This window comes from Lineus longissimus, chromosome 4, assembly GCF_910592395.1.
Source record: "Lineus longissimus chromosome 4, tnLinLong1.2, whole genome shotgun sequence".
Taxonomy (NCBI): domain Eukaryota; kingdom Metazoa; phylum Nemertea; class Pilidiophora; order Heteronemertea; family Lineidae; genus Lineus; species Lineus longissimus.
The window spans coordinates 12074457-12089132 of NC_088311.1; the positions used below are offsets into that span (position 1 = coordinate 12074457).

Genomic DNA, 14676 nt, shown 5'->3' on the forward strand with positions numbered 1-14676 from the left:
TTGATTTCTCGGTCCTCACAGTATGTCAGTGTTGATTTAGCAGTTGTTTTGGCAAATACATGTTTTTTTTGAGTTTCTGAAACCTAGAGCGCTACTCAATAGGCGGCTAACAAGAAACTACGCATTTAATGTTGTTTCCGACGTATGTGTACAATGAACTTGGGATGTGCGTCGGCCCCGTGTTGAAATGCCGTCCAATGCCAGTTGGGGCGTTTTTCGCTGATTTGTGCAAAATTCAACATATCTCAAAAGTTCAATGGTTGACCCTCGATTTTTTTTGCTTTTTGTGTAGCGTAAGCAACTGTCTTTTATGGAAGAATGGTCACTGTCAGAATTATTCAGGAAGAAATGTATAATATTTGGGGTTTTTCGTGATTGTCCAGCCCAATTGGCAATATTGCCATTTGGGATGGTGAACAGAGCTAGGAGCAAATGCGACGATTATGATTTCTTTAAAGAAATAAAATGCCCGATTTAACATTATGCAGAATCAGGGGAATCGGGCGTTTCCAGTGATATATGACACAAATGGGTTGTCCTCATGCATTCACTTTGGAAACGCATTTTAAAATAGATGTTACGTCCTGTTAATGGGGCACGTCATCATCGCGTACATTTGGGAAAAACTCCCTAACGAGACCTGAGTCCCATGAATGACCGAATTTCTGTACGCTAGCGGACAACGAACAAACTACGGTCTGTGAAGGGAGTAATAATACTATCATGTCTCTCTTGAGCATCATTGAACCAATTTGCCATGATTGGAACGAACAAATAAAGGGGGCGCACTAAGTCCTTGACTTTTCATATTAATCCTTTGAACCATATCGCGATCTGATATGACAATAACCAGCTGTTTCAGTGGGCTTACTGGACTTTGTGCAATATTTCGCCAAAAAAGTATTCTACGCAACGGTCCCTAGGTGACTTTTCCTATTCATAATACACAGCCTGTCCATCCTAGATCGTGGTTACATGGGGAGTAATCGTTGTAAAATTAAGCCAAACGCAAAGACAGTTAACCCGGGTACCACTATGTTTACGATGCGAACAAGCCGTGTAAGTCATTATCAGCATTTTTTTCATTGAACATTTGCGGGTACAGCGTCACAGGGAGCAGCATTGAACGGTAAATAGGTTCACATCATATTCAGACAATGGCTTGTAACGGCCATACAGGAAACGATTCGTATCAAAAACCGACGATCACAACTATTCGCTTGCCGAGAGTATACATGACGCGCATTACATTCAGACATTTGAGCTTCCAAGCTTTGAGAAATAACAGGTCATGTGCGAATTTGGCATGTTATTTTGGTAATTTACGTGAGTACATTTTCAACCCCGAAAAGTGTGAAGTGAAGTTATGCTTTTATTTAGTAAAAATCGGTAGGCATGTCCAACAAGACATGTGTCTCAGCTGCCTGGGTGGGTGTGGGTCATCACTCAAAAGTCGTTCTCTGCAATGCATGCAAGCACTGCGTGTGTGTTTGATTTGTGTATACAATGTACGTTACCCTCTCTACTTCAAATAAATTAACCTCATAAGGGTTTGATTAATTAATTAAAAACACGTATTAATAATGGAAAACACATCCATACTGGTGACTGACACCATGTAGCGAACTTGACGTACCGGGGTAAAACATAATTTCGCTCGTTTCGTTTCGTTGCGCAAAGTCCAGTAAGCCGTTTCAGTATCACGAGGCATATCATTGATATAATCAAGAAAACTGCACGAGTGGCCGATCCTCGTATCCAGATTGCACGAGATGATTTTCTACGCCTTGAAAGCTCGAGGATCAGACACGAGTGCAGTTTTTTATTTATCATATACCACAAATATCGCAATAATGGCAAGAAGATGAAGATAAAAAGGCATGTTTTGTAATTTTGACCCGAATCCCTCATGACGTGAAAACGTCGAAGAAGACGTAACGCTTGAGTTGACGACGTCAAAACCTCACGACATCGCTCATGATGTGGCTGAATTCCAAGTCGACGGTCGTTCAGAGCCTGGATTGCACGAGAAAATGATCCCGAGCATTGTCGTGGAACATCAAGAAAACTAAACGAGTACGTTTTTTGAGTGGCCGTATCACATGAGTGGTTGTCTTGGCCCGGAAACCCACGAGGCCGCAGGTCGAGTTACGAGTGTAATATTTCCACTCAAGAAACACACGAGTGTCGTTTTCTGTTTATCACATGCCATTACTGCAATTTTTTAGGGATTGTAGCTCGAATCATGGCAAATTTCACTCCCGTAAATCTGGCGGGTCAGGATAGTCAAAAATGCTTATTTTAATTTGGCAATTTGCATGCGAAAGGGTTAAGCATTATGTATCACTTCTAAAGAGTTTTTCAAGGACTTTTATTTAGATTTTAAAACTGAGAATGTAGGCATGGGCTTTCCAATGCCTACAACCAACCGTGAGCAACAGTTACGACAGAAAATGTCATCTCACGATACCAAGCAACACATAATCTGGCCCACTTTTGGCGATGCCGGTATTCTTTCTTTAAAATCTCTTTGAATGTGGTTGTGGTTTTTTTTCTCGCCCTAAATGTTTCAAAATGATGATGCAACGATTGAATATTCTGCACATTAAGGGCCAATTTAATTGATTTATGTTGCATTATTACAATTGCATGTATGGCCGATGATAATTATATGAAAAGTAGAAAAGATAGGGTTAGCCCAAATAGATACTTTCTGCAGAAACTTACCACCTGATGTCACCATGGTTTACACGTCTCCAGCTTCAAAGGATAGGGCCCGCTAAACCTGCGCATTCCTTTATGCTCTACGCCTTGAACATGTTGAATCACATTTTAGAATGAATTAACAACGATATATCAATGATTAACCCATAACATATGGTGACAAAAAAAGGCGTATCAACATATCCGACGTGTCTGCTCGCCAATTTCTTAGGAACTTTTCGGTTCTCTAGCACATTGCCCCTGTGCTCACATGAGTGCAAAGCGCATTTCAACGTGTTCCCGCCAAGAAATTATTGACGGTGTAAATAAAGCACCTAGCAAACGCACGTCAACAAAAGTAACTCCCCCCCCCCTAAACAATTGGCCATAATTTCTAAAGTATCCACGACAATGCAATAAAAATGGCAGGACATCATAATACTATCATTAGGCATCATGAGTAAAACGAAGTAGGGCCTACCTATTGTTACGCATGAATGATCTTCAAATAAATGAAAAACGTGCCGTTTCAAAAATAACATGCAATTGAAGATCATTCATGCATAGCTATAGGTATGCCCCTGTCCTTTTCACCCATTATGCCTGGTGATGTCCTGCAATTTTCATCTCATTGTCGTGGATACTTTAGAACTTATAACCAATTGTTTGGAGGGGGACTTACTTTTTGTTGAGGTGTTTATATACCTGTGTTCGTGATCGCAGCACCCATAGCAGGGTTGTTTGCGAACGAGCGATTTAAATCGCAGATATACAGTAGATTCTCGCATAGCTCGCCGTCAGACCCAGGCCTGATTTGAAAAGTGTTCTAAGTCCAGCGAAGTTGTCAACGTTTACTCTAACAATAGCGGGTTCGAGAAGGGGCATCAATCACCCATCGACTTGGATTATATACGTACTTTGATCATAATGGGTCGAACTATTACGCACAATTGTAGCAGGATAATGATGACTTCATAGTACCGATAATTGACTGAGACTTGTGTGAAGCCTTTTGTCCGATCAGAATTTTGATAACTTGTTTTATGTGAAGTATTTGTGAATGTGAAATTATCGCTCTTGTGCTCATTATTTGCTGTTCCTGAGGCGTCGTTCATGTAAATGTATGGCCACGATGGCAGATGATGAAGATGGTGACAGTGGATTTGCATCCCGAGCCCAAGGCGACATCACCATGCCTAATCATCAGCTCAAAAGATTCGATATTTAGATGATTACATTCAGGCATACCTTTTAAGCCATGCGTTTGCGAGGACACCGTCACAAAACGCGCGCCCATATCGAATCCATCCACGGACATTTTGCGATTATGGTTAGCAGATGAAGATGCCTTCAGAAATTTGTAAGAGGAGCTCCCAAACTTGAATGGGCGACAGGCTGATGCAGACGGACGAGTCATTCAGGAATTCCAAGTAGCAGGCTGCTGAAAATGTCTGCGAAAACACAATGTTTCCTATTAGACCAATATGAAAAGGATATTATGACTTCTTGATGTATGAAGTGGCTTACAACAATCCCATGTCATTGTTGTCCAATTGTCATGAATAGAGGATTACCTATACGAACCACCTCCCTATGATCTCATGAAACTGATCCTGCCTGAGGACATCATTCATGGGGGTAATTGTCACAATGGACTGCTTTTAATTCAAGCAGCCGAGTTGTGGGTGAAAACATGAACAATTTTGATGTCATAAAACCCCTTATTGGCACTGTTCCTGAAGGAAATAATGTAGTTATTTGTTTACCATCTTTGAGAATGGCGTCGCAGCAATTTTAATGTGTAATTGCATTCAAAAATTCTCATTATTTCTCCTAATTTGTGAGGTTTGAAGATCAATCCATTGTTGTACTATAATTAATGATTTAGGCCATGGTGCCATCAATGCAAGTTTCATAAAATTCGCCCTGGCAGTTTTTCATGAAATCACAATCCAAGGGATTTTTCCTGAAGCACCATGCTGCTTTCGTTACATGCTGATTTGCCTTCTTTATAGCAATGTATAAGACATTCTTAAGAACGCTAGAGTTGATATCAGGACAATTCCCCTCCCCCCCTTCCGTCAGTATTTTCCCTAGGAAAAATCATGAGATCGTCATTTCATGAATTATACACACATGTAGGTGAAAGATCAGTTTTTCCACAATGATTCAAGGCATACATTGTTTCAAGATCCCTTGTAGTCATAGCCATAGAATGTTTTGAAAAAAGGAGTTCACTACGACGCGTCGAAAGCTTCTCTTTAGCTTGGTTTGCATAGGACTTGCCACGAGCTGGAGGGAGGGGGCATTTTCACTAGGGGCAATTTGACTGGGGGGGGGGGGGGGGGGGATTTCTGGGGGACAATTGACCGGACGGAGAGAATTATCCGGGGGGGAAATTGTCCTAAAACCCCTTGGATATCAGCATCATGAAAGCATTTAAATGCCAACTACGTGCCATATAGAAACCCTGGAAAATCGGTCACACCGAGGATGATGAAAATGTCCCCAAATCGGACTTCGAAAGGTCGTGAAAATGATCATCTTGTCTTGGGAGAATATCAGTGCTGATGCTGTGCGCACTGCTTTAGGAGCTGGAGATAATCGTCTGCCCACACTCCAAAAATTAAATGGTGAAAACTAACTATTAATAGTTAAATGGTAACTACTTTGGGGCTTAGTATTGCACCGACTGATAAGTGGTTAGTTTAACTATTTCAAAATAGTTAATAAAATAACTACCATAAGTAGTTGATTTTTAACCATTTTATAGTTTCAATTTTAACCATTTTGATAGTGATCCTTACTACTTTATCCATCCACATTAACTATTATGTACTTGTGGCTCCCTTTTTGGCGGATGGGCTAGTTAGGGTCATAATGAGGAAATCCGGGCTGTAACTGCTACTGTTTCTCTCAAGCCGACACCTGTTCGTCTACTTGAGATCGGCAGCAAGGAGGCCCGGATTCCCTCATAATGAGGGGTCCAAAATAACCAGTATTTTGGACAGTGTGAGAACAATGAGTGATAGAACTAATGTCCAAAGAGCCTTTTGAAAGTGCATTTGCTGCATATTGCCAGGGTCACAGATCCCATCATTGGGTTGTAGTTCTTACAGGAGATAGCGTCCTACAACTAATTCTCAAAGAGATCAAGACTTATTGTACGGCGTTATCCTCTTTAAGCTAGGGTACACAACCATGTTGTCACTAAAAGAATTACCTTTTAATGAAAAACAAACACTAAACGCATTTAGTCTGATTACATTTACATGTATTTACAACAGAAATTTATCATTAACTATAGTTTTCAACTCATTACATTCAAATTTGTGACTGGCATTTAAAGTAGAAATCTATCAATGACAATTAAGTTAACAATTCATTTCACATTCATTCAATTTGAAAGCAGTAAAACGTTTTCAGGACAATAACCCCTTGATACATTGCCCCCTATACAGTAATCCCAAGATATCCTCACACTATAAATGGCCAGACCTTTGCAAATATCATAGGATCTTCCTCTTTATACTCTAGCAGATTTAGTCTGATTAACATCTACATGTATTTACAACAGAAATTTATCACTAACTATAGTTTTCAATTCATACATTCAAATTGAATCTAAAGTAGAAATCAGCAGATTTGGTCTGATTACATCTACATGTATTTGCAACATAAATTTATCATTAACTATAGTTTTCAATTCATGACATTCAAATTGCATCTAAGCAGAAATCTATCAATTAAGTTAACAATTCATTACTCACATTCATTCAATTTGAAAACAGTAAAACTGTTTCAGGAGAATAACCCCTTGATACATTGCCCCTATACAGTAATCCCAAGATACATGTATCCTCACACTATAAATGCCCAGACCTTTGCAAATATCAAAGGATCTTCCTCTTTATACTCTAGCAGATTTAGTCTGATTAACATCTACATGTATTTACAACAGAAATTCATCAGAGATCACCAAAGTCCTCAATGAATTGCCACACAATAATGCAGTCCAGTAGGATATTCTAAGTCAGGAACATACAAAGCCTAAAAAACAGGCCTCAATGGCCTTCAGCAGTGTCAGATATTCTAAAGCGTTCACCTCAATGATAAGAAATGCCTGAGTTGGAGAGGTTCTATCACCAAGAGCCAACATTAAGGCTGCACAGTTACACTCATGAGAATGTCACACAATAAGGCAGTCAGTAGGATATTCTATGTCAAGAACATACAAAGCCTAAAAAACAGGCCTCAATGGCCTTCAGCAGTGTCAGATATTCTAAAGCGTTCACCTCAATGATAAGAAATGCCTGAGTTGGAGAGGTTCTATAACCAAGAGCCAACATTAAGGCTGCACAGTTACACTCATGAGAATGTCACATAATAAGGCAGTCAGTAGGATATTTTATGTCAAGAACATACAAAGCCTAAAACAGGCCTCAACAGCTTTCAGCAGTGTCAGATATTCTAAAGCGTTCACCTCAATGATAAGAAATGCCTGAGTTGGAGAGGTTCTATCACCAAAAGCCAACATTAAGGTTGCACAGTTACACTAATGAGAATGTCACACAGTCAGTAGGATATTCTATGTCAAGAACATACAAAGCCTAAAACAGGCCTCAACGGCCTTCAGCAGTGTTGGATATTCTAAAGCGTTCTTCTCAATTATAAGAAATGCCTGCGTTGGAGAGGTTCTATCCCCAAGAGCCAACACGAAGGGCTGCACAGCTCCACTTGGGAGGTCCTGAAGGAATGAGGGGATATTTGTTGTCACCGGCAAGACAAATCAATTTCTATCAGACAATTAAGCTAATGTAATATACATGTAAGCAAAGACCCCTCTAGACTACCGGTAGTCATCTACTAAAAAACTATGGCCCTGTTAATTTCAAATTAATTCATCAGAGGACCACTTCCCTTGTTCATTTCAAACAAGTTGACACAAAATTATGAATTTGTTATAATACAATCAAAAATCTGTATGCAATATTCAAGGTTGCCATGCTCAAATCGCAAAAACTACATGTAGGCAATAACTCTATACCTGCTTGAACTGTATGAACGATGACATTGCCTCAGTCACGGATGGTCTATGACCTTTTGTTGGCCTGGGGGGCAGCATGATCGGTAGAAGTTGCATTGCAACTACACTCTGTTCCACTGGAAAATAACCATTATAATGTATTTTGGAAATGATACTCAGTTAGCAGTACTGGTTCCATTCATTCATTGGTCTAAATTGAGGTCCTCGGTGAAATAATTTCAATAAAACTGAATATGCTACCGTATGTATGCACTTATTAGCACACTGTCATGTGCTTATAAAAATAAGGTGCGCTTATACCGGCGCCTATACACCCTTCATATAATTCCTCGGCTTATTTTGGAACTAGCATTTCCCTCCTTTGACGTCATAATAACCTTCATGGGTACTTTTATCAGACTCATTATTCTGAATTATCTCATAACAGATATGCACTCGGATGGGAGAAACTGTGATAAAATCAATTACAATTGCTGAGTTCCTTCTTGACTGGAACCATCTCACGCCACGATGGCTTCGCGGAATCTGTGTAGCTGATTACTTTGGAGGCAAACACAGTGTCCCATCTTCTGGTCATGAAATCATTGTTGGCAAATAGAATTTTGTAGTCTTGTTCGATCTGAAATAGACAACAAAGTCCAAAAACTAAAAAACAAAATTGCATTTTTGGTGGGGTCAACATGTCGGCCCTACCCCAAGCCTGTCGGCTCAATGGTGCCCAATTGATCAAGCAGGATGTCATCAAGTATCCAATTTATATTCAACTACTTCTTTAACATAAATGGTTGACAATGTAGGTTTTGCTGGATAGTTTTGTGACTTCAAACAGGGATGGGGGGAGGTTGGCCCTGGGACTCAAAATGTTTGCATTTGGAACTGTTTCATGTGTCCCCACTTCATCATCTACGTCCATGACATCATCCATGACCATGTCATCACGTGCTTCAACATTTGCATTACCAGTGCAGTCATCTTGGGATCCATTACCTCTGTCCTCATTCACAATGTGCGTCGCAATATGTCTTTTATATGGCCAAACACCACTAAATGTTCTCTGGCATCAATTTTGCGCACACAAAAAATACTTACCAGCATAGGTTAGTGCATGCGACATCCGCAGGTGGATAAATAATGTTTTTAATCCTCCTGTCACATTCTGTGAACAAACGAAACAAGTTAAAGGTAGGTCCATACTTGACGATTACAACACAAAGAATCACTTTTCAAAGCAATTCCACACTTTCCGAGTATGATTTTCTATAATCAAATCAGATCCTTACCCCAAGACTACTATCATGACTATTACATAGTAGTAGATTGCGGTACTTCCTTGCAAACTTCATTCTGGTACCAATTTTTGGAATCAGCTCCTTTATTATTTCATCGTCCAACATACAAAATGCCTCCTCATCAATGCCTTCATCTGAAAATAGATGTAGTCCTAAATGACATGAAAATCATGCAAAAATGAAGGTTGCTATAGCTTAATCTGGTGGTATTACGTATACTAAGTACTAGTAATTAATGACAACAGGCCAGCCAGTCAATACTGACATGCTTCCATAGAGTAATTCTTGGTTTGATCAGGATTCAATTCTACAAAAAAAAGAAAAAAAACCTAGGTCACCATCACCTCCCACAAAATGGACACAAAAAACGTTGTAGTCCAAAAGCACCACCCCTTCTCAGCGGCCTACATGTAATGGAATGGTTTGCAGTTTTTGGAGTATTTTCAACATCCTGTGCAAATTTTATTGTAGCACTAGCAGCCAATTTAGAATCAATAAAACAAATTTTGGAACAAAAAGATTCATCAACCCACAATCATTCAACAACCACTGCTGCGCACTATCGCTAGCCATTAATCTTGGTACATCCTGTTGTGAGACTTTTCAATACTATCAATACTACCAATTATGACCCCCCCCTACTTTCGTCAAAATTATAGAATTAACCCTAACCCTAACCCTAAGCATTATAGAATTTCCATCTATCTAGGCCTACCACTCTTGTTAATGCAGGCAAGCATTGTGTTGCAAAAGGAAAGGATCATGGGGAGACCCTACTGAGATCCGATATATCAATTCGATAATGTACCAGGTACTGTTATTCACTGTAATCTACAAGAGTACTCAATTTCGACCCGGCCATTTCATTCGATAATAACCAGTTAAAAATACAGAGTTGGTAGATAATCATAAAGACATTTAGTAATTAGTAGAGGACAGGAAGGATCCAAGAAAGCATCCACAGAACGAACTTCTCTTTCCAAATACATAAAATTAAATAAGCTACACTACTGAACACTGACTGGACCTGGTGGTCCTGGATGATTATATGTCTCAGGCAAACTGCACTGCAAAACTTACAACTATCAATAAGACTGCAGACAATTCAGACAATGACCCATCCAGAATGCCAGATCAAAACGTCCAGATTGAATGAACAGTCTCACGACGAGTGACCAGTCAGACCAGTAGGCCTTCTGGTCTCGGCAGTGGATTTCGACTGAATTCAGTGTGGACATTTCAAAGCCTTTAGGCCTATGGTGGCCAGGCTTCACCACTAACAGGGCTATAATGTACATTGCATGTAGGGCCTAGCATGCTAGGCCCTACATGTACATATGTACATGTATTGTAGACTATACACTGTAGGTGGTGGGTCAGTGCATGCAAATCATGAATGAATGAATCATCATCTGTTCTGAATGAAGCGTCTGTGTCCGAAGCATTTTTCAGCAAGACATTTCACGCAATATGCGTGAATTTGACACTCTGCTATAATGAGACATGGAGGTATTATTAAGAATACCTCCATGAATGAGACAACAATTTCTGCTCGCAAGTATTTGGAAAAGGAACATTTGGCAGAATGAGGTCGAAATCGATCGCATTTTAGATCAGTATAAAACGTCAACAGTCCCGGCGACTTCCGCCATCGATTTTGAGCTCGATCCGAGTGCACCCTCTCGGAAATACTTCACACTTGCGTCAACTTTTTCGGCGGGAATATTCAAACTAACGAGTATCTCATTAAATGCATGTAATGCGCGAATGCTCTACTAATACTTCGGAACAAATTTTCAATAATGTTCATATAAAATTTAGCACTAAAATCGAATAAAACTGTTTGAAACTGTTCTTAAATCGAGAGTGCGACACTTTGCTTCATGGCGCGCATCGCATTATCACAAGAGCGCTGACGGGCGCGCACTTTCGCGGGCCTTTTTAAGTTGTCTTTTACTTATCACATCGCCTACAAACTTCTTCTTTTTCCAGTTTAGTGCATTCTTCATTAATAGAGTAGCCTACAGGCCTATCGAACTGGTGATAAAAATGTTTTGTGCATGCGTCGTGAGAACTGAAGAAAAAAGAGAACTAAAAACAGGTTTCGAATGGTGCGCGTTTTCTTTTTTGCCTTAGGCCTTTACAAAATTGTCAAAAAAAATGTCTTTTGTGCTGTCGGAAACATGAAAAAAAGAATATCTACAAAAGCTATATCTTACCCTTGAACACTTTAACCAGTTCTCCCATCCCCCATGATGCCAACGTTTCCTCCACGTCCATTTCAAAGATCAGCGAAAACGAAGTTTGGCTTTTGAAGCGGGTTAAAAATGGCGGCGATCGACGCTGGACGTCTGCTGTCTGGGGGCGCATTCTGATTGGTCGAAGCTTACTACTATAAGTGGTTAATTCACAAAATCAGTGATTCTGATTGGTTGGCTGATTTTACTACTTGAAATGGTAAAAAAGTATTCATGCTGTTTGGATTTCAAGTAGTTACTCTAACTATGAAAATAGTTATGTTAACTACTTATTGGTAAACGTATCGTTAACAACTTCAAATGGTAAATGATTTACTATTTAATTTTTGGAGTGCATTATTAACGACAATGAAGGTCAACAAGTAGAACTTGGACAGTTAGCTGAAATTGAGTAGAGCGACAAGGGAAATGACTGACAGTTTTTAGATGAAGAGCCAGTTTAGCAAGAATAAACAAGATTGTTATTTGTTTCATCAGATAAAATGTATCCATATCCCAGTGAAAGGAATGGCAAGTTGCCATTGAAATAATACACCTGCCTTCTCTTCATTTACACAGCAACATTTCATCCGTCGTAAGCATTCAACGGTTGCAACGCACAACCCATTTTTAATAAGGGCAGCTTTGATTTTGCGTTGGTGCGTGCTGCATGACCCTGTTGTAGGTTTTCTCATAAACAGTTTGTCATGACCAGAGCACGTAACTGACATGAATAAGTATGATTAATTTCACTAAATGAAATAGCAGCTTTCAGGTTAGATCCCATCCGCGACCTGATACCTATCCTGATCCCGATCCCGGAAACGTGATAGACGAATCTCTCTACAAGTTCAGGTCATCAATGTCTATTGTTGGAGTAAAATGGGCATCATCGCTACAGTCACGGTAAAAAGTGACAACTTTGCTGGACTTAGCACGAAATATTTTCAAATCAGGCCTTGGTCGTCAGCTATGCGAGGAACTAAACTGTATTATATGCGATAGCTTTGAAGTCACGTCTATCACAAATAAAACGTCGAAAGATGGCAAAGGTGATGATTGCAGCGGCTAGCGTCGACCTCGAATGGGATTAAATCGTAGGTCATAGCAATTTACTTGCAAAATAGCTCGCTTGCAGGGCACTTTATCAAGCCTTTTATTTCTACAGTTCTGACGCTAAAAGCAAAAACATTGTACTATGATTACATATTGTGAACATTGTGGACTACCCGAAAACCAGCAAAAAAAGAATTATATATATAATAGACTCATCAGCCAGCAAACCTATCCTTTAACGTGCATGCCTGTTCATTGGAAAAGGTAGGAAACTGTTGGTTGGCCAATTTGCAAGAATCTCTGACTACTCCCCTCAGCAGATTGTGCCTTGACCAAAATGGCATCAATTTCTTATTTTTCTGAGAAAATACCGTTCATTCATCAGTGCATTATGATGGCAAAAAGTAAAAGCAAAAGCGCTGCAATGCACTGCGCTATGTAGGTTTAGGTTTCAATGAACACGATTTTACTTGAATCGCACATTACATCGAAATCACAGAACCAAATCAGGTAATCCGGTGTGCAGTGAGGCATGAAATAACAAGGCCATAACAGGTGCGTTATTGCAGCCTAGTTAGGCACAAACTGTGAAATGAAATGTATTTTCTCGGAAAAAACATAAATAGGCAAAGAATTTAGGTAGATAAATTACAACAAATGGCATTAAACCTTGTGCTGAGGGGAATAGTGCATTCGTTTTACAATATTTTTTTGTTGACGTTGTTTTTCTTGCAGACGAGGGAGGCAAGGGAAGTGAGTGCCGCAATGTCTATCCAAACAGACAGAGATGTGATGACTGGGCTAGGGTCGGAGAATGTAGTAGAAATAGATGGATGATCTACAACTGCGCCAAATCATGTAATTCTTGCTGAAATTTTTGATTAAATTGAGGACATTATTAATAACCACGCTTTGTTTGTCTTCTTTGCACCGCATACCCATGCACGACGTTATGTTCTTTTAGGAACATGTAGGTCAACAGAAGAATCACACGTAATACTCAAAAAGTTAGAATTAGTGGCCGCAGCGCGAATTAATAAAAGGGACTTGATGTGTTTGATTTCTGATAAATGTCGTGGTTGGCTGGTTAAGTCGTTCAGGTAATACCTTAACCCACCCTCTTGACGACTAGACTTATTCTGCACCAGCACCGGAGGCTACCTAGGTCCTTTTGCGGAATTGCTACACCTGAGCAAGAATTCAGATACAGGTTCAGAATCAGATATTTATCCAGTGTTATGTGGCTTGAATGGATTTTTGTCTGACTCTTGGCTGTTTCTATTTCACGCTCGATGTTGGAATGAAAAGTGGAAACCCAGTGTATGGCTTCAAGCGGATGGATCAAAAGTATATTCCCGAGCAAGGCCGAAGCCGAGCACTCGGTAATGTTCGTGATGTACATTTCGGATCTGTTTGAATGTTCTGAATCTATCCAGAAGGCTGATGTTACATAGGAATGAGCTACTCACGCCACATTTTTCATCGACTCACGGCTCATTTTCACGTGTCACTCCTCATTTGTCACGAGTGACCGCGGCGGTTTACATACAGATCACTTTTCGCTCGTTCATTTGTCACTTGGATTTTCTTGGCGACGCACATGGACTCAGAAGAAGAAGAGATGGCAGCCATGCTGCTCCTGATGGAGAATAGAAAACGAAAGCGGAGGCTACGGACGAGAACAATGTGGTACATAAAAGTGCTGCATTGTTGTTATTGTTTCTCATTTCCAATCGAAATTAGCTATTGTATTAATGTGTAAACTAATCAAAATGCCGAAAAGTAGCTATACTCACAGTTTCGAAGGCGATATCACTACAAATGCACATGGACGTCCACTTTCTTTGCCAGCTCATTTCACAAAGAATGAACATGTCCATTCATCGCCTCACTCGTGAAATGGCATGAAATGACGTGAGACGACGAATGCGGCCAAAACTTACAAAATTCACTTCAATGAGAACAGATCAATAGGTTTTCCAATGTCCATTCATCAGGTCACGAATGACAAGTGACAAATGAGTCGTGAGTCGATGAAACGTGAGGTCTATGTAACTTCAGCCTTAAGTCGAAAGCGAGGGATTCTCTGCAGACACTGGAGGGTACATTTCGAGTGAAAGCGTCCAGGTCAGTGTCTGAAATATTCGGACGAAAAAGTTGATACATTATTAAATCACACGCCTCCTCATCGGTAAGGCATTCATTTAAATCATGGTTATGCAAAGATAAATTGACCGAACTAGTTGTATCTTTTAAAATACAGTAATCAATGATGACATCGATCATTTTACTTTCTTTGGTTTATTATCGGCTGAGGTTGGTCTGTCAACCTAAGTAATAGATA

At 39.9% G+C, this 14676-nt stretch overlaps 2 protein-coding genes across 5 annotated transcripts in view; one reads left to right on the forward strand and one right to left on the reverse strand.

Moving 5' to 3' along the window:
- Window positions 1–13220, forward strand: part of LOC135486146 (cysteine-rich venom protein latisemin-like) — a 53345-nt gene extending 40125 nt beyond the window's left edge. The window contains exon 11 of one of the 2 annotated variants that reach the window (XM_064768693.1): window positions 13068–13220. In XM_064768693.1, the coding sequence (XP_064624763.1) occupies window positions 13068–13204 (137 nt within the window). In that variant the 3' untranslated portion in view covers window positions 13205–13220. The remainder of the gene's footprint in view (window positions 1–13067) is intronic. The other variant, XM_064768694.1, reaches the window with a different exon arrangement.
- On the reverse strand, window positions 5332–13061 carry LOC135486147 (uncharacterized). Of its 3 annotated transcripts, none has more exons than XM_064768695.1 (5): window positions 11259–13061; window positions 9031–9173; window positions 8219–8369; window positions 7751–7866; window positions 5332–7450 (listed from the first exon to the last, which is right to left on the reverse strand). In XM_064768695.1, the coding sequence occupies exons 1-5, from the start codon at window positions 11407–11409 to the stop codon at window positions 7292–7294; spliced, it is 720 nt and encodes a 239-aa protein (XP_064624765.1). In that variant the 5' UTR covers window positions 11410–13061; the 3' UTR covers window positions 5332–7291. The 3 variants fall into 3 exon arrangements, with proteins under 3 accessions (XP_064624765.1, XP_064624766.1, XP_064624767.1); XM_064768696.1 differs by lacking the exon at window positions 11259–13061 and adding an exon at window positions 10565–11247; XM_064768697.1 differs by lacking the exon at window positions 11259–13061 and adding an exon at window positions 9755–11247.
- Window positions 13221–14676: the final 1456 nt, after the last annotated feature.